Raw genomic sequence first — 19,410 nt, forward strand, 5'->3', positions numbered from 1 at the left:
ATGTTAAATTAAGCACAGTAATTGTGTTTTCCTTATGTGGGGAATAGGAGATACATGCAGAGGTACTTATGGGTGAATATCATGATGAGAGAAAAGGTTTATGTGGCAAAACTAAGAATTGATGAATCTAAACAATTTGAAATTTGTCAAAAAGTTGGAAAGGGTGAGCTATAGAAATCAGTCTGGAGGAAACTGACCACACTAGTGTCGTATAATAAAGAATTTGGCCTTTGTCCCTGGTTCCTCACAAGAAGACTAAATCCTGGGAATTTCCCAAGTATTACAAGTGATATTCATGGTGGGCCCTAATTGTTTATGCCAAGAAAGTGACTCGTGGTGGCCCCATTTAGGGGTTTCAGGACTAGGAATGACCAGTCATATGATTAGAGGGTTGGGGCTTTGAGCCACGGGGGGTCCAGGAAGTGGGACTGAGTTCAGCCTCCAGTCAATGATTTAATGAGCAGTGCCTATGGAATGAACCCTCTATAATAACTCTGGACACAAAGCTCAGTGGAGCTTCCTGATTGATTAACTCATCAGTGTGTTGGGAGGGTGGCATGCCCTGGCTCCACGAGATGACCCAGAAGCCCTGAATGTGGGCTATCCTCAGACCTTGCCCTAGGCGCCTCTTCATCTAACTGGTCCTTCTGATTCCCTGTGGCTCAGACTGTAAAAAATCCACCAGCAATGCAGGAGACCTGGGTTTGATCTCTGGTCTGGGAAGATCCCCTGGAGGCAGAAATTGCAACCCACTCCAGTATTCTTGCCTGGAGAATTCCAAGGACAGAGGAGCCTGGCCGGCTACTGGCCGGCTACTGTCCCTGGGGTCACAAAGAATTGGACACAAGAATGACTAATACACAATCTTTCACTGGTTGATAGCCTCTCTAACAAAAGGTGGCTCAGCTGGTAAAGAACCCACTTGAGAATGCAGGAGATACAAGAGATGTGGGTTCGATTCCTGGGTTGGGAAGATTCCTTGGAGATGGAAATGGCAACCCACTCCAGTATTCTTGCCTGGAGAATCACATGGACAGAGAAGCCTGGTGGACGGGGTCGCAAAGAGTGGGACACGACTGAGAGGGTGTGTGTGCACATGCACACACACACACACTCACACATACTAACAAAACTGTAATCCCAAGAATAGAACTTTCCTGAGTTCTGTGAGTTGTCTAGCGAATTATTGAACTTGAGGGGTTGCGGCATCTCCCACATTTGTACCCAGTGAGTCAAAAGGGCCTCTGGCCCAGGACTCTGAATTTGCAGTTGGCATCTGAACTAAGCGCAGTCTTGTTGGGGACTGTGCTATTGAACTTGTGGGATCTCTGCTAAGTACAGGCACTTAGCACTAGACTACATGGTACTCCAGTTGGGGTTTTTAACCGACCACTGGATGAAGGGAGAACTCACCTTCTCTCTGTGGCCTATGTCAGTTTCAGTCATCAGTGTGACCTTCCGGTGGCCTCAGGGAACACTTGCAGGGGAAAGGAGATCTGGAAGTTACCAGGGCCTGATGAGGAAAGTGAGTGAGCAATGTGGACTCCTTGATGGGACCTTGAAGGAGTTCCTCACCTTCTACAGGTAGAGTTCATTGTTGTTTAATCACTAAGTCCTGTCCAACTCTTTGTGACCCTATGGACTGTAGCCTGCCAGCCTCCTCTGTCCATGGACTTCTCTAGCCAAGAATACTGGAGTGGGTTGCCATTTCCTTCTCCAGGTGATCTTCCCGACCCAGGGATTGAACTTGCACCTCCTAGAGAGGGCTTATATGGCTTATTAAATGCTCTCTAGGGAATTCCCTGGCCATTCAGTGGTTGTAACTCTGAGCTTTAACTGACAATTGGGAAACTAAGATCCAGCAAGCCGTAGCCAAAAAAAAAAAACAAACACCACCTCACCCCTCTAGGTCTTTTATGCTAAGATGAGGGCATTGATGGGAAAGGGTGGACCTTGAGATGGAGACATTTGGGCAGACATGGACAAGACTAAGAACTTGAATTCCCAGATTCTCTTGAAGTGTCTTGTCTGTAGAGACAACCTCCTCTTGTCGTGATCCTGTCTCCTAGGAGGCCAGTCTCAGAACCACTCCCCCTCCATCCCTTCTGACCCCAGGCCCTTCATGAGTTAGATCTCAGCACAGCCTGGGTGGAGGAACACAAGGCCCACGCTGAGAAAAGGATGCCCAGACAGAGTCACAGGCCCTTGCCAAACTGCCTTGGCAGGAGCCATGGGAGCGTGTGTGGGGGAAGTTCTAAGGGAAATAGACCTGGGAGGGTGGATACAGTTTGGCCAAGATAAGATACAGTTTGGCCAAACTCATGGCCATGGATGCTCGTACAGGATTTGGGATTTTATGTGTTGGCTCAAGCACCTGGGAGAGGAATTAATAGTCTGCTAAGATGCTTAATTAAAGCCTGGACTTAATGGTAGCCTAGAGTTAATAAACTTGAAATGCCAGAATTTCCCTGGCATGCTATAGAGGAAGGAATCCAAAACCTCAGAGAGATGGGAATGCTGGATTGGATTTATTATGTGCAATCTGCTTAACTACTCCTAGCCATGGATTTTAAGGCGGTCTGGAAAACACTCTCTTTCACCAAAGGATTAAGAAATGCATTGGTGGACTTCCCTCGTGGTCTAGTGGTTAAGAATCCCCTGTCGGTGTAGGGGACATGGGTTTGATCCATGGTCTGGGAAGATTCTACATGCTACAAGGCAGCCCATGCAGTGAAACTGCTGAGCTGGCGCTCTGGAGTCATTGAGCTGTGAGCTCACTCTAGAGCCCATGTGCCACAATACTGAAGCCTGCAAGCTCTAGAGCCTGTGATTTGCAACAACGAGAAGCCCCCACACCACAACTAGAGAGTAGCCCCCGCTCGCCACAACTAGAGAAAGCCCACACTCAGCAACAAAGACCCAGCATAGCCAAAAATAAGTAAATAAATAAAACCTAAAAATTAAAAAAATGCCTGGGTGAGGGCCACCAGCTCCTAGACTAGCTCTGATGGCCATCCTCTGTAGGCTGGAGATGCTAATGAGGGATATCAGATAGTGAAACTTAATTCCCTGATCTTGATGAGAATAATGATATCCTAGTGGGGTAAACAGCAGGTGGTGATGCTTAACAACCAAATAATGACCCAGAATAAAGCATGGGAAAGAATGGTCAGCAAGTGGGCAAAAATGACAGGCTGTGGACTACGGTCAGCCTTTTCCCCAGGCACTCCAGGGCTTGTTTGGTGGACCCGTGGTAGCAGGCATGGAAGCTATTGCTTTGGCTTAATAACATGGTCTTCCCTGAGGACTTCCCATGGTCCCTGAGGCTAGTCTGGCTGTGGCCAGTGCTGAGTGACCACCCTACTTATGGCCTGACAGAGCACCATTCTCATTTTGACTTGATTTGGCCCCCCTAGAAAGGATGGGCTGTGCTTTATCTTCAAGAGGACACACGTTCCAGATATGACTTCACTGTTGCCTCCAGTGCTTGTGTAATCACCACTATTTATGGACTTAAAGAATACCTTCTCCATCACCATGGCATGCCACATAACATCGCCTGCAACATGGGCACATGTATTATGGCCAAGAATGCATACAGATGAGCTCATACCCAAGGCATTCACCGGTCTTACCAGGTGCCCCATGACCCAGGGGCGGCTGGCTTGATAGAATGGAGGACGCGCCAGCTCTAGGCTCAGTTAGAGCAGAGAAACTACAGCCTACAAGGTGGACGTTCTATCCTGTAGGAATACTGTGTATTCTTTAAGCCCAAACCAGAATTGTGTGTCCCAATACACTGGGATTTCCCTGGTGGCTCAGTGAGTAAAGACTCTGCCTATAATACAGGAGATGCCGGAGATGTGAGTTTGATTCCTGGATTGGGAAGATCCCCTAGAGAAGGGAATGGCAACCCACGCCAGTATTCTTGCCTGGAGACTCCCCATGGACAGCGGAGTCTGCAGGCTATAGTCCATAGGGTCGCAAAGAGTCAGACACAACCAAAGCAACTGAGCCCGCACACATATATACAGCCAAGAGGTGGGGGTAGCTGCAGGCTTTTCCCTGTTATAGCTAAAGTTTAGGATCTACTGAAAGAGCTTTTGCTACCCATCCCCATAACCTTGACCTCAGGGAGTCTGGCATTTCTAGCATTCAAGGGAGAAACACTTGCACTGTGGAATGATCCTAGTACTGATTATTTAGAAAAGCTGAGATGACCCCTGGCCATTTTGGTTTCTCATGCTACTGAACCAGCAGGCAGAGAAAGAGGTTAGTGTAATATCTGGGTTGACTAATCTCAATTACCAGAGAAAATTTTGCTTGCTACCATACTCTAGAGGTAGGTGCTAAGTCTGGAACCCTGGGGATTTACTAAGTGCCTCTTAATTCACTGCTCAATGCTGCAACTAAGACCCGGTGCAGTCAAATAAATAAATGTGTTTTTTTTTTTTAAAAAAAAAGAATCAGTTCCCTAAAAAAGAATTCTCTGCTCAGTTGTCCTGGTTAACAGAAAATTTCAGCAACCCACCATGTCAAGATTCTCAAGGACTCAGACCCCATAGGAATAAAGGTCTGAGTCACCACCAGGTAAAGAACACAGTCCAGCCAAGGTGCTGGCAAAGGATAAAAAGAATACATCATTGAAGGGCAAAGGAGGCAGCTGTGAATATGAACTTAGTTCTCCTAACCCCATTGTCCCCTGCTACCTTATGTGAACAACACTGATGGGAGCTAATATTTTAGGTTTCAGTTGACATACGACGTCACTTCCCAATGATACAGTAGTCGATGGGTCCCTGCGTGTTCTCTGTGCTGGGGACATGGATTTTTCATCTCCACAAAGATTAAGAGGACCTTCTCTGTGACCTTCCAGACTCTTCCTCCCGCTTCCCATCCCACCAGCCCTGTGCCCTGGAAAGCCTCAGAGGACTCTCATACCCCCTACTTGTCAGTGGGGGACCAGCCAGAGGTCTAAGGCTAGGAAGATGGCAAAGTCAGGTCCTTTATTCTCCTGCTTCCCTCCCTGCCAGATCAGCAGCACCTCCATTATTGGGAGGTCACAGCTATTGTCAAGGACCCTCTCCACATAGCTGTCTCTGGCTCTGGGTTCCTGTAACTGCTCCCCTCCCCTCTTCTGGCCTCAGGGGCTGACACCGCACTATTACTAACCATGGGGTGCTGCAACAGCCTTAGCGATTTCTTTATACCCTGCCCACACCTTTACAAACAATCCCTTTATTAAACTCTCTTCAAATTACCCATCAGTGTTTCTGCCAGGACCCTGGCACATACAACATGTATTTTAATTAGGATTAGTTTGGCAATGAGCAACAGAAACCCTAAAATAACAATAGTGTACACAGACTAAAATTTACGTCTTTCTTATGTAAATTAAACTTGGTGCTAAGCAACCCACGCTGGTGTGGTGTCTCCATGAACCTCAGACCATACTACATATTCTTTTTTTAAATCCTTGAACATCATCATAAAAGTTTTCCGTGACACTTGTCATTGTTCAGTCGCCCAGTCACGTCCGACTCTTGGCAACCCCATGGACTGCAGCATGCCAGTCCGCTCTGTCCCTTACCATCTCCCGAAGTTTGCCCAAGTTCACATCCGTGGCATTACAAGCTTTTTAGAAAGAATCAAGACTTGGCCCAAGCATCATCTTCTAAAGAATTTTCCTGATTCTCACTCCAGCTCTAGAAGAATAATCTCCCTCTTCTAATACCCCATTCTCTACCCCTAAACATACACACATACACAGACATGTCATACTCCAAGTCCCTGATCTGTTTATGAGCCCGTCTCCTTCCATGACCACAAGGAATTTCTCTTTTTGTCTTATTATGTCCAGCCCCAATCTTTGGCATAAAACAGACCAGTAAATGGGTCTGAATGAAAGGACATTTTAAGGCCTGCATAATATTTCATCATGTAGACTTATTCTAGTTTATTCAGTTATTACCTTAATATTGAACATTGAGGTGATTTTATTTTATTTTTGAACATTGAGGTGATTTTAATTTTTCATTTTAAATATTATTGTAGGGGGGATATCCTTGGTGGCCCAGTGGTTAAGACTCCACCCTTCTACTGTGGGGTGTGCGGGTTTAATCCCTGGTAAGGGAACAAAGATCCTGAATGTTGCCAGTGTGGCCAAAAATAAATAAATAAATAAAAATTACTGTAGGATTTTAAGTTGATCAATGGAACAGGTATCCCTGTCAGTACTTTTTTAAAGGCTGCACTGGGTCTTAGTTTGCAGGATGTGGGATCTAGTTTCCTGACCAGGGATGGGACTGGGGCCCCCTGCATTGGGAGCTCAGAGTCTTAGCCACTGGACCATCAGGGAAGTCTCCCATCGGTATTGCTGAAAGAAACTTCTACTCGATATTTCAGTAGACACACACGCTGACTCCCTGTTTGCCCCTCTGGTTACGGTTGAATCAGGTAGGTCAGGTTCACACTCCGTAATTACTGGTAGCATCAGCAATCTTCTCTAATAAGCTTTGCTACTTTTCCTAAACTTTCTTTTTCACATTCTATGTGGCTCACCTCAGTTAAACAACAGCCCTGGGTTTTCTACCTGTGCCTGTGAAAACAGAGGGGAGAAGGATAATCCGCTGTGCACCCAGCAGTCAGATGGGTCCTCGTATTAAGTTGAATTCTCCCCACAACCTTGAGAAAAAAGCTTTGGAGAGAGACAGACCTATGAACACATACCTGGAATGAATGGCCAACTTCACATGCCTACCAGAGAATCCTCTGCGATGTAACTGCGTTTTTCAGAGCCTCAGTTTCCTCGACTGCAAAATTGGGATATCACGTGATCTGAGAGGCTGAACTGAGGATTAATGAGATGTCTGTTAACACCCTCTGGCTCTAAATTGTGGGTCTGCAAATGGCAGGTTCTGTCCCAAGTGAGGAGCTCAGGGCAGGGGTTCAGTTCTGGGATCTAAAACCAGCATCCTCACCATCCTGCGGGGAGGGCATCTTTAGAACCTGCCAGGCTGTGAGGTCGGGGTTGGGGGAGATTCCTGGGGCTGCTGGAAGGAGGGAACCAGTGTAAGAGCAGGCAAAGAAATCTTCCAGGCCAAGCTGTGTCAGGGAGCTGGGAATGGGCCAGTAGAAGGGTAGCTGTCCCAACTCGAGGTGGCCCAAGCAGACAGCAGGTGAAGCAGGCTGCTGATGGCACGGATGGGGGTGGGGGTCTTCAGCCTTCTTATTCTGGGAAGATCTTGAAACTCAAAACCAAAGCAAGCCAAAGGGCTCTTCCCCATCTGTATTGTGGTAACTGAGCCCAAGCCAGCACCTCCACCGGCTGGAAGGCAGGAGAGTCGTTAAGGACACCTGCCTCTCTCCCTCCCCCTCCCGGCGGGAACCCACTGAGACTGCAAGACTGCGAGCACCTGGGCCAGGGTGGCGCCTGGGAACACGTGGCACCCAAAGCCGCCAGGCGGCCCCATGGGAAAGGGGTGGGAACTCAACCTGGGCTTCGGGGGTCCCTCAGGTCACCGGAGAGTGCCATCGACGAGATTCTTAAAATAACCATCCAGGCAGAAACGAGTGAAGATGGTACCAGGATAAAGAAATCAGGGAGCCAGGAAGAAATAAACCCGCCAATGTAAAAGATATTAACATGTAATAAAGAACATTTTGCAAATAGTGAGGACAGGAAGGATTATCTATGAATAATCCTGGGATAATTGATTTGTTCTTTGGTGGTAAAAAATGAAATTTAGAGGCACATCTTCTACAACATACCGAAATTAATTTGGTTCCCGATGGCGCTAAATTGGAGGTGGGGGATTAAACAACACTTGCACAAAAAGACAAGTGGGAATGTATCCATCCTTTAGAGAGGAGAGGATTTTCTAGGCTTTAAAGGTATGAGATAAATCCCAATAGGGAAGATGGATATGTTGGTTCATACAAAACAAACAACTGCAGGTTTTTTTAAAAAAGTGAAATTAGAAGTAGTCAGTGAATTGGGAAAAGGCTCCAGCCAAGTGTATTATAGGTCTTCCCAGGTGGCTAAGTGCTAAAGAGTCCGCCTGCAATGAGGAGACTCAGGTTTCATCTCTGGCTCAGGAAGATGCCCTGGAGAAGGAAATGGCAACCTTCTCCAGTATTCTTGTCTGGGAAATCCCATGGACAAAAGAGCCTGGCTAGTCATAGTCCATGGGGTCACAAAGAGTCAGACACAACTTATCGACTGAAACAACAATGACGAAAGTGCATTATACACAGAGTTGATATCTTTAATATGTTAAAGCCCTTACAAAATTAATTAGACACTAGGACTAAAAGAGGACTATAGACAGCACAGTAAAGGAAACAGCTAAAATGGGAAAATACTGTCATCAGGGGAATGAGATGCCATTAACTGATTAAAGTAGGATTTTTTTAATTTTTTACTTTATTTTTTAATGAAATGCCAAAGATTGAAGGCAGAAGGAGAAGGGGATGACAGGAGACGAGATGGTTGGATGGCATCACTGACTCAATGGACATGAGTTTGACCAAGCTCTGGGAGACGGTGAAGGGCACGGAAGCCTGGAGTGCTGTCATCCATGGGGTTGCAAAGAGTCGGACACAACCGAGCAACTGAACAACAGCAACAAAGCTCTGGTAGGAGTGATGTGGGCCTTTCGTGCATTGTGGTGGTTTTATACCAACACAGATCATAAGGGGCTTCCCAGGTGGTGCAGCAGTAAAGAATTTGCCTGCCAATGCAGGAGACACAAGAGACATGAGTTTGATCCCTTGGTTGGGAAGATCCTCTGGAAAAGGAAATGGCAACCTGCTCCATTATTCTTGCCTGGAAAATCCCATGGACAGAGGAGCCTGGAGGGCTACAGTTCATGGGATCGAAAAGAGTGGGGCATGACTGAGTGACCGACCACAAGCACAAAATTAGTATAACAGGTGTATCAGGGAGACTTAAAACACAGAGGCCTCAGATGTGCAACATCACTAATCATTCAGTTCAGTTCAGTCGCTCAGTCGTGTCCGACTCTTTGTGACCCCATGAATCGCAGCACACTAGGCCTCCCTGTCCATCACCAACTCCTGGAGTTCACTCAGATTCATGTCCATGGAGTCAGTGATGCCATCCAGCCAGCTCATCCTCTGTCGTCCCCTTCTCCTCCTGCCCCTAGTCCCTCTCAGCATCAGAGTCTTTTCCAATGAGTCAACTCTTCGCATGAAGTGGCCAAAGTACTGGAGCTTCAGCTTCAGCATCATTGCTTCCAAAGAAATCCCAGGGTTGATCTCCTTCAGAATGGACTGGTTGGATCTCCTTGCAGTCCAAGGGACCCTCAAGAGTCTTCTCCAACACCACAGTTCAAACGCATCAGTTCTTTGGCGCTCAGCCTTATTCACAGTCCAACTCTCACATCCATACATGACCACAGGAAAAACCATTGCCTTGACTAGACGGACCTTAGTCGGCAAAGTAATGTCTCTGCTTTTGAATATGCTATCTAGGTTGGTCATAACTTTTCTTCCAAGGAGTAAGTGTCTTTTAATTTCACTAATCATTAGGGAAATACACATTGAAACCACCATAAGATAACACTTCACACCCATTCCAATGGCCACTATCAAAATTAAAGTTAGCATTAAATTACTGTATGATACAGCAATTCCACTTCTGGTATACACACAAAAGAACTAAAAGTAAGGTCTTGAAGAGAGGTTTGTACACCCATGTTTACAATAGTTATAACAGAGAAGCAACCATTGAGGGATATCCAGTGAGAGATGTACAATAATGTGAATGTACTTAATATCACTGATCTTAAAATGGTAGATTTTATGTTATGTGTACTTTACTGTGTAGTAAAGAATCCACCGTCAATGCAGGAGACCTGAGTTCGATCCCTGGGTTGGGAAGATCCCTAGAGAATGAAATGGCAACTCATTTCAGTATTCTTGCCTGGAGAATCCCATGGACAGAGGAGTCTGGTGGGCTACAGTCCAGGGGATCGCAAGAGTCAGAGATCACTTAACGACTAAACCACCACCACCACCACTTTACTACAGTTTTAAAACCTTGTAACTTAAACAGAAGCCCTCAAAATCATTGAGGCCTTTAAGCTAATCTTAAGGAAGTAAGTATGAATTTGGAAAATACTTTATGAATAAAGATAACTGTTGCCCCAAACTGGAAAACCCAAATATCTACAAGTAAAGGCATGGCTAAATAAGCTCTAGTATGTCTGTAGTTTTATGTTTTAATAATGTTTATTATCCTGATTTTTACAGGTTTATCATAGAAAATTGAAGAAATAAACAATTATAAACATGAAAAGGAAAACTATTCAATATCCTCACATGCAGAGATAGCCACTGTTAACATTTGGTATGCTTCCTTCTAGGAATAATCATATATTTCTTATGCAAAATTGGGTGTATATTTTCCTTTTAAATTTGAATCCTGTTTGTTTCAGTTTTCTGTATATGTAATTTAGCATACACATATATACAGAAAGAGAACATTTATTGACTTCTTACTATATAGAGAGAATAATGCTAGACCCATTTCATGGGTGATCTGTTCAAGCTGAGGTATTATCATTCCTATTGTACAGATGAGGAAATTGAGATTTAGGGAAGTAAGTAATTTGGTGTAAATCACACAACTTCTGAATGATATAGTCAGGATTGAAAGCCAGGTGTTCTGGCTTCACAGCCCACACACTGAACCAAACTCTAGTCTATATCTCAAGTCATTAAATATTCTTTTAAAAACATGATTTTAAAAGGCACTGCATACAGGAATTCCCTGGTGGTCCAGTGGTTAGGACTCATCACTTTCTCATCACTCATCACTGCCATCCCTGATCAGGAACTAAGATTCCCCCAAGTGGCCAGGCATGGCAAAAAAAAAAAAAAAAAAAAAAAAGCTGCTGCGTAACATTTACTAACATAAATACACCAAGCATTAGTTCATTCAACTCTTCTCCAAGCATTGAACATGGGTAGTTATTTTTCTTGGTTTGATTTTGTCGTTGTTTTGGGGGTTTTTTTTTGGCTGCACACTGCAGCTTGCAGGATCTTAATTCCCCCACCAGGGATTGAACCTCAGCCCTTGGCAGTACGAAGTCCTAACCACGGGGCCACCAGGGAATTCCCTCTCTTTGTTTCTAATATAATACTTGAAAGAACGTTTTTGTGCACAAATCTTTGTCTTACAGTGATTGAATCTCTTATTCCATCAGGATATATATCTGGATGTGAAGTATCAGGGTCAAATTGATAGTTACAGCTAAAATTTAGGGGAGTCACTGAAAATGGCATTTTTAAAAGTCTACTTTTAAAAGGGGGCTTGAGGACTTCTATAGTGGTACCGTGGTTAAGAATCTGCCTGCCAATGCAGGAGACACGGGTTCCATCTCTGGTCAGGGATGACTCCACAAGCTACAGAGCAACTAAGCCTGTGCATCACAACTACTGAGCCCGTGAGCCGGAACTGCTGAGCCTATACGCCACAATTACTGAAGACTGCTCGCTCTAGAGCCTGTGCTCCGCAACGGTGAGACACTGCAGTGAGAAGCCCAAGCACCAACCAAGAGTAGCCCCGCTTGCCACAGCTACCCCCACACAGCAACATAGACCCAGCACAGCCAAAAATAATTTTTTTAAAAGCGGGGGAGGTAGCTTGATGCAATGGGGCAGGGAGTATATGGGAAATCACTTTTGCTGTTAACCTGAAACTGATCTAGAAAACAAATTCTATTTAAAAGGATTATATTTAACTACATGGAAATAAGCTTATTGGGCTTTTTGGCTATAGTAAGGCTAGCCATCAGAAAACAGTTCAAGCCCTGGCTCTGCCACTGACTGGCCAGCTGGGTGGCCTTGGGCAGGTCACTCAATCTCTCTGAGCCTCGGTTGCCTTGCCTGTGAAATGCAACTCACAGCACTTGGGTGATGGAATGAAGTGTTGGATGTTAAGCCCCTGACATACCGTCAAGTGCTCTAGATCCTGTAAGTGACAGGGGCAGTGGCTGGGAAAAGGCCTTGCACGCTGTAGAGTGCTCTTCAGATGGGAGGGAGTGTGGTGTTCCGAGTTCCCTGGACTGGTGAGAGAAGGCTGGGTTTGGGGGCCAGGCTGGGGGTGGGAGGCTCCTCACCGGGGGAAACGGCTCCGTGGTGGAGCAGCTGAGATGCAGCTGTGCCTGTGGCCTGCGAGGCCGTCTTGTGGCTGCCTCCTCCCCCAGCCCACACGCAGGTCTGCAGCTGGGTCCTGCCTCCTCTCAGGTGGGCCATGGCTGAGTCTTGGTTGCTGCTTCTCCTGGCCCTCGGGTGTCCAGCCCTGCCCACAGGTGAGCAAACCCCTGCACCCTTCTCTGTGCCCCTCTAGTGGGCCCAAGCCCACGCCCTCACTCTGGGCATCCCTGGCGTGGGAGGGATGCAGGGAGGCAGGACAGAGATATTTGGGGTCCCCTGAGGAGGGTCTTGCCAGAAGCCCATTATCCCCTTCCCCATTTTACTCCACCTCCCAGCTACCTTGCTCTGGGGCCCCCAAGTCCTGCTCCCCTGAGGTCCACCATGTTGGGAGGGAGGGTGCTCACCTCTTGGAGTGAGTTGGACAGGTGTGATGGGTGGGGTTGGGGTAGCCTGGCTGTGGTGGGCTATACGGTGCCACAGGACATGGGCAACACGGTAAGTCCCCTGCTCCTTCCTGTCCAGTCTCCTGCCCTCAGGGCTCAGGGTATCTCATGTTCGCTCCCAACTTCCCCTACCAATAGGTGCATAGAAGTCTCAAGGCCTCAGTGACTTTCCAGGTGTATCGACCCCTGACCCCGCCCCTACAAAGATGGGGGCTGGAGACGTAGCACTGAACTTTGGAGAATTCCAGGTTCATCTAGTAGCATGTGCATGTTCATATGTTTGTGGTGGGGAAAGGTCCTTGACCTTTGAATCAGGACATCTCCTTGTTCTAAAGCTGCCCCCCAGTATGTCACCAGCACTCCCTTGCTAGGGAGATAAATCACACCCACGTGGAGCAGGAAGAGCCCATGGTGGGAGACCTGAGCTCTGAGAAGGAAGCAGCCAGGGTGAGAAGGAGCAATTCTGGGAGGCTTCGTGGAAGAGGCAGATACTGACTTCAACTTGAGGAGTGTTTCTCTATGTACAGCTGGAAAGGCTCAGGAGGCTGAGGCTCCTGGAACCCATTCTCAGCCTTTCCTCCTCCCTTTGATCCTGATGCCTTATTAATACTAGTATTGATGATACTAATCCTTATCTGCCAGGTGTTTTATGTTCATGATCTTTACTATCCACCACAGTTTCCCTGTGTTGGTGTTATTAACCCCATTGTATTGATGGGAAAATTAAGACTCAGTAAATTAAGTGGATGAGTCAAAAGTCAAACCAACTCTGTCTGAGGCCATGTCCCAGGCTTGGTCCTATGTGATATGTAGGAAAATCTTGGTCATCTTTCCAAGTGGGTTGGCCTGTGAAATTGGGAGTCACAGAGGTCTGAATCCAAACCCTGAGTGACTACTTACCATCTGCCTGCTTCTAGGTCAGTTATCTGACCTTCAAGAAATCTTTTGTGGACTTCCCACGCAGTCCAGTGGTTGAGAATGCATAGTCTCACTGTAGGGGGCACAGGTTCGATCCTTGGCCAGAGAACTAAGATCCCACATGCTACATGGTACAGCCAAAAAAAAACTTTTGTGAGCACCCCCTACCTCTAGGTCCCCACAAGATTCTCTAGTGCCTTCCCTGAACCCTGGGGCATTTCTTTAGCTTGGCTGCGCTTAACTCATGGTGTGAGTTTATTTGTAGGTTTTAACTTTTGAGATTCTGTTTATATGAAAAGACAGCCACCCATTCAAAAATAGCATTTTGTTATATATTAAATGAGTCATCTTTATTGCAAAGAATAAATTTGTGGAAAATCAGGACTATTCTGAAAAATACAGGACAAATGTTTGCAGTACTTACATGACTTATTTTTGCTTTTAAAAATTATAAAATAATACAGACATACACTTTAAACAGGTGAATTGTGTGGCATGTAAATTAAATCTAAACAAAGCTGTTAAAAATGCTACAGACTTAACAGGAAAAAAAAATAAAAACCCTGAGACTAATACAACAAGCACCCAAGCATAGGCTACTCAGATTAGCAGATGGTTAAAATGTTGCCACATTTGAATCTAATATATTTTAAAAAGAAACAAAAAGGTGCAGAGCATTTGAGGTCTCTGATCTCACTCCATATCCTACCTCCTTCCTTTCCTCCCCAGAGGCAACCACTCGCCTGAGGCCGGCACAACAAGGTACTATAAGTATTTGTTTGCATCTGTGGCCTTTCTCATGGGATTGAAATCACTGAGAGCAGGGACAATATTTTAATGATGTTGTATCCCCAGTGCCTGGCACAGAGAGATTCAGATGTGATAGATAGATGACAGAAGGATGGATGGATGAATGAAGGAAGGGAAGATGGATAAATGGATGGATGGATATATAGAGATTGAAAGTAGAAAGAAGAGATGTAGGGAAGACAGATGATAGTAGAAAGGATGGAGGGAAGGAAGGTGGTTAGGTAGGTAAATGCAAGGAGAGAAGGATGGATGCCTGGGTAGGATAGATTGATGGTTGGTGGAAGGACTGATGGAAGAGAAACCCAGATGGAAGGATACGAGACGCGGACCTGGGAGGGCAAGGACAGTTCTAGGCCCCCTACAAGTGTGTGCTCTCTTGCAGGTGTCGGCAGCACACCCTTCCCCTCTCTGGCCCCACCAATCACACTGCTGGTGGACGGGAAGCAGCAGACGCTGGTGGTCTGCCTGGTCCTTGACGTTGCACCCCCTGGCTTTGAGAGTCCCATCTGGTTCTCAGCTGGCAATGGCAGCTCACTGGATGCCTTCACCTATGGCCCTTCCCCGGCGGAGGATGGCACCTGGACTCGCTTGGCTCAGCTCTCCCTGCACTCCGAGGAGCTGGCAGCCTGGGACACCTTGGTCTGCCACACCGGGCCTGGGGCTGGGGACCACAGCCAGAGCACACAGCCCCTACAGCTGTCAGGTGGGGACAGGGCCTGGGCCCCTGGGGGTTGCTCCCTGCCCCCTTTCACACACTCTGGAATCAGGATGTGGTGGGAGGGCGTGCATGCTACAGACCAAACATCTAGGTGAGGTGATGCCTGGGCTCAGAGCAGGGTGGCCTCAGGGCCCCTGGGTCCTGGGATTTGCAACTGTGATATCTCATTCAGATCCAAGCTCTGATGTGTGACTTCTGAGAGGTAATAATGGCTCCTCCATCCTGAGGTCAATACCTTTCTATGTATGCTATGCTGTGCTCTGCTTAGTCGCTCAGTTGTGTCCGACTCTTTGCGACCCCATGGACTATATAGCCTGCCATGCTCCTCTGCCCATGGGATTCTCCAGGCAAGAATACTGGAGTAGGTTGTCATGCCCTCCTCCAGGGGATCTTCTCAACCCAGGGATCGAACTCAGGTCTCCCACATTGCAGGCGGACTTTTCTTTACCATCTGAGCCACCAAGGAAGCCCCTCTCTATGTATACCCAGGGTTAATATCTATATCACCCTAACTGTGACACCCTACCTATTAGAACCAAACAAGAGTTAAATAGTAAATTGCTATCACTTACTTATTGTTTTATCTGGGCCAGGGACTGTTGTAAATGCTTTACATTTAGGTCATATTACCGTATTACAAGTAGGTCATGCTAGTCTTCTCATTTTTTAGGCACAGAGAGGTCAAGTAACATGTCCAAAGCCAGCTATTATTATTACTGACCAGATGACTTACTTCGGCTTTTTTTTTTTTTGGATTATGTTAGTTTTCTCATCCTCCAAATAAGAACATTTGTTGAATAAATGTCCTGCCTTCCAAAGAAGACTGCTAAGGAAACTGATTCCTTGTCTAAACGTGCTGAGGCATCTCTAAGGGCACAGAGCAGGAAACAGTCAGGAGACAAGGAGATCTGGGCCCCTGACAGGACTTGCCACAGATGGGCTAAGGGTTCCCACTGCTGGTTCATTTGTCCATTTATCCAACACACCATGAAGAGCTGCCCTGAGCAGGGCTGGGGCATAGCACTGGGGCGGAGAGCACAGCCCATCCCAAGGACTCACTCCCTTTTCCTTGGCTGCCAGGCGCCGCTTCCTCGGCCAGGACCTGCCTCTGGGAGCCTCTCCGGGGTGAGTACTGGGACCCAGGACCTCAGCCCCCGCCCGACTCTGGGCTAATGTACTCCCTTGGGGGGGTGGGCAGCGCAGGTTGGTGGGTATCCCCTGAAGAGGTTGCCTCCCTGCGTTGGGGCACTGGCTAGCCTGGGCCTCTGTCTACTCCTGGGTCATAAGGAGGGAGATCCTCTGACCCCAGCATCCTTTCTTGACACCAGGTTGAGAAAAGGGTCCTTGGGCAGCCCAGAGGGTTGGCCCCAGCATGAGGGTCTTGGGAGACTCTTGGGAGTCTAGGGAGCCTCAGGAGACCGGACATGGGCTGGACATAGAGTGGTGTTCACAGCCAGGCTCTGCCTCCTGCCTGGCCTACATCCCCTTGGTTGTTGGGGGGTGAAATAACATGAAGGCTAGGAAGCTCTGACTATTCCCATTAGTCAGAGCTGAGGTTAGACACCAGGAAGGCCGTCCCCTGGTTCCCCTCCTCTGGGGAACGTTCCATCGCGGGTGGGGCCGCGCCAGCCTCCAGGCCGCTCACCAGCTCCTCCTCTCCCGCAGGGACGCGGGCCCTGGTGCTGCGGCTCGGGGCGCTGCGGCTGCTGCTCTTCAAGCTCCTGCTGTTGGACGTGCTGCTGACCTGCAGCCGCCTCTGCCCCCCGCCCGCCGCGCGGGGGGACCCGGCAGGGCCGCCGGGCTCTGGGGCCGCCGGTCTCCCCGCGCCCCCCGAGGTCCTCCGGGCGGAGAGCCGCCTCCTGCCGCTGCTTCCGGCGCCCCGAGGATCGTCCGCAGGCCCCGCCGACCCGATTCGCCGCAATCATGGGGGCACCACAGGCCGAGGTCTCAGCGTGTCCGCCTCGCCGCCGCTGGAGCCCCAGGACCGCCGCCGCCGGGATCACACCCGCAGTCCCGGTCGGGATCCCAGAAGCCCAGTCTGGGAGGAGGGGCCGCCGGTGCTCAGGGCCTGGAGCTCGGGACCCTCCTTCAGGCTCCCCACTTCAAGCCTTGGAGCATTTCTCTGTAATCTACCTCCTTCAGCTGACCCGAGCTTCCCCGGGGGCTAGGCTCGGTCTCCCCCTCTGACTGAGGTTCTTTCTGAGCTAAAAAAAAGCTTTGTTTCTCGCATTAGATTGGAAGCCCCTTGAGGGTGGTGATCCACCCAGGCACCGGAACATCTGAGGTGCAAATAGTTGACAACAATTAAAGGAGAACTTACATATAACACAAGCAAACAAAAAGTATTTTAATTCATGTCTGCTCAGGGAGAAGGATATTTGGCACATTCAGAGGAGGCAGAAATCTGGGAAGGCTTCCGGAGGGTGACAGCCTGGGGAGTGGGGCTGGGGGTTGGGGAGAATGCAGGGCCCACCTCTGTCTCCTTTCCCCATCATCAGGCACTGGGTAGGCCCCCTCTCTGTCTCTTCACACGTGCCCAAACTTTCTGAGAGGTCAGGGGGAGGGGCCTGGGAACCAAGGAAGAGGCTGTGCTGGGCCTGATGTGAAGGCTTGTATAGACTGGAGGGAAAAGAACAGGGCCAGGATTCCAGAGTAATAGGATCATATCCAAGGGCAAGAGCACAGACAGTAATTCCAAAGTATACGTCATTAATCAAATAAGATCATTATTCACTTGACAAATATTCACTGAGCATCAACTCTGAGCCAGGCACTAGAGAGGTTTTTGTTTTGTTTCTTCAACAGGGCTCTTGCACTGATAGAATATGAGGTTCCCACAATGGAGCGTAACCTGTGTGTCCCCTGTTTATCCAGCGCTGGCAGGAAACCCAGGGTTTTCTCTCCAGTCATCACCCCAAGAATCTGGACGCTTACATGTGAATCCAGATGTCCCCTCAGGGCAGCACAGGACAGTTACCTGGATCACCGGCCCTAATGTAGTTTTCCTTCTCCCAAAGAGGCAGTGGCAGCACTCCATTCTAGCACTGCCCACCTGCCCACCCACCTCCGCCCACACACAAGGTGTCAATGACACTCCCAGCTTCCCAGAGCCTCTAAGCCCTCTCAGCTGCTGTTCCATGAAAACCCTCACCTCTCCTCACTGGTCCTCTCTCACCAGCCTGTAAGGAGGTTCTCCCACCTCTGTTTTGGATTCTCTGAGGCAGAGGACACAGCTTCTGGGGGTCAGTCTGTTCACCAGCCCCACAGGGTCTTCTCCTTCCCTACCACACAGACTGAGGAGGGGGCGGCTGGGTGGGGGCAGGGGCGAATGCAGACTTTCTACAGTCACTGTCCCTTCCCAGCTCTCAGCCCACATGTTGAACCCAGAGCTCCCACCAAACTAATTTATGTCTCAGTAAGTGTGCTCTCAGAGGCCCTTTTGTTTATTCTGGAAGCAAACCTCCCTGAGCTTCAATGCTTCTCTCCGTCTTGCCCACCCTCCCCCAATCCTGCCCTGCCCCAGACTCTGAATCCCCACTGTGGCTGGCTTAACATCATTTCCTAGGAGGTCTCCTGGCCAGACTTTGAGCCTCCCCAAGTCTTCTGAAGACTAGAGAGCATGGAGGACCTCAGGACAGTGATCTGATCCTCTACATTGTGGAATTCTACACACCACAGCTCCTGCCTATCCAAGAGTGCCTTGTCAGCTACGGAATTGTTGGGAGCAAGAAGCTAAGATCAGGAAATGACAACTCAATAGACTTGAGCATCAGTCCTTTAAAGTCTTTATAAAATACCATAAATATCCAACCTCCAGGAAGGAAACAGGAGGCATTGGAAACAGGGATTTATGGGCAAAAAATGGAATTTGAAGGCAGACTCCCAGAGAAGCAGCCTTACTCTGTGTGTCCATAGACCACTGAGCTCAGGGGCAGAATGAAGCCATCCCCCTAAACCCAGAGAGTCTTCTTCCTGATGACACAGCATAAGGAGGTTTCAATGAGTAACTCCTTGTGCCAAGCGCCCTGATGCCGGGGATATGGACGGGAAATCAATCGTGCATTAGTCAAGTCCCTGCCTGTGGGAGCTCAGAATCCAAAGATACAAATAATAGGCCAGAAAAGGAACTGAGTTCACACACTAATATGAAAGTTAATGCATGAACTTTTTACAATCCTCTCGATAAGTTTTAATTCTATTAACCCGTTCGAGCTTCCCAGGAACAGGTAAGCCTTGAACAGCAGCTAGGAGGATCACTTTGTCATCAGATGAAAACTGAGGCTCAGAGAGGAAACGATTTATTCTAGTTACCAGCGGGATAAACTTAGGGCTTTATGC

At 48.1% G+C, this 19,410-nt stretch overlaps 1 protein-coding gene across 2 annotated transcripts; it reads left to right on the top strand.

Annotated features, from left to right (window-relative positions):
• Window positions 1-11,849: 11,849 nt before the first annotated feature.
• Window positions 11,850-17,991, top strand: PTCRA (pre T cell antigen receptor alpha). Of its 2 annotated transcripts, XM_004018826.6 has the most exons (5): window positions 11,850-12,338; window positions 14,274-14,306; window positions 14,737-15,057; window positions 16,153-16,197; window positions 16,738-17,991. In XM_004018826.6, exons 1-5 carry the CDS (start codon window positions 12,281-12,283, stop codon window positions 17,238-17,240), a joined length of 960 nt encoding a protein of 319 aa, XP_004018875.1. In that variant the 5' UTR covers window positions 11,850-12,280; the 3' UTR covers window positions 17,241-17,991. The 2 variants fall into 2 exon arrangements, with proteins under 2 accessions (XP_004018875.1, XP_042093284.1); XM_042237350.2 differs by lacking the exon at window positions 14,274-14,306.
• Window positions 17,992-19,410: the final 1,419 nt, after the last annotated feature.

The sequence above is a fragment of the Ovis aries genome, chromosome 20 (genome assembly GCF_016772045.2).
Source record: "Ovis aries strain OAR_USU_Benz2616 breed Rambouillet chromosome 20, ARS-UI_Ramb_v3.0, whole genome shotgun sequence".
Taxonomy (NCBI): domain Eukaryota; kingdom Metazoa; phylum Chordata; class Mammalia; order Artiodactyla; family Bovidae; genus Ovis; species Ovis aries.

Coding starts and splice junctions, on each gene's coding strand:
- PTCRA (XM_004018826.6), top strand. CDS start 12,281: ATGGCTGAGTCTTGGTTGCTGCTTCTCCTGGCCCTCGGGTGTCCAGCC. Junction 14,307..14,736: donor CCTGAGGCCGGCACAACAAG/GTACTATAAGTA, acceptor GCTCTCTTGCAG/GTGTCGGCAGCACACCCTTC. Junction 16,198..16,737: donor CCTCTGGGAGCCTCTCCGGG/GTGAGTACTGGG, acceptor CCTCTCCCGCAG/GGACGCGGGCCCTGGTGCTG.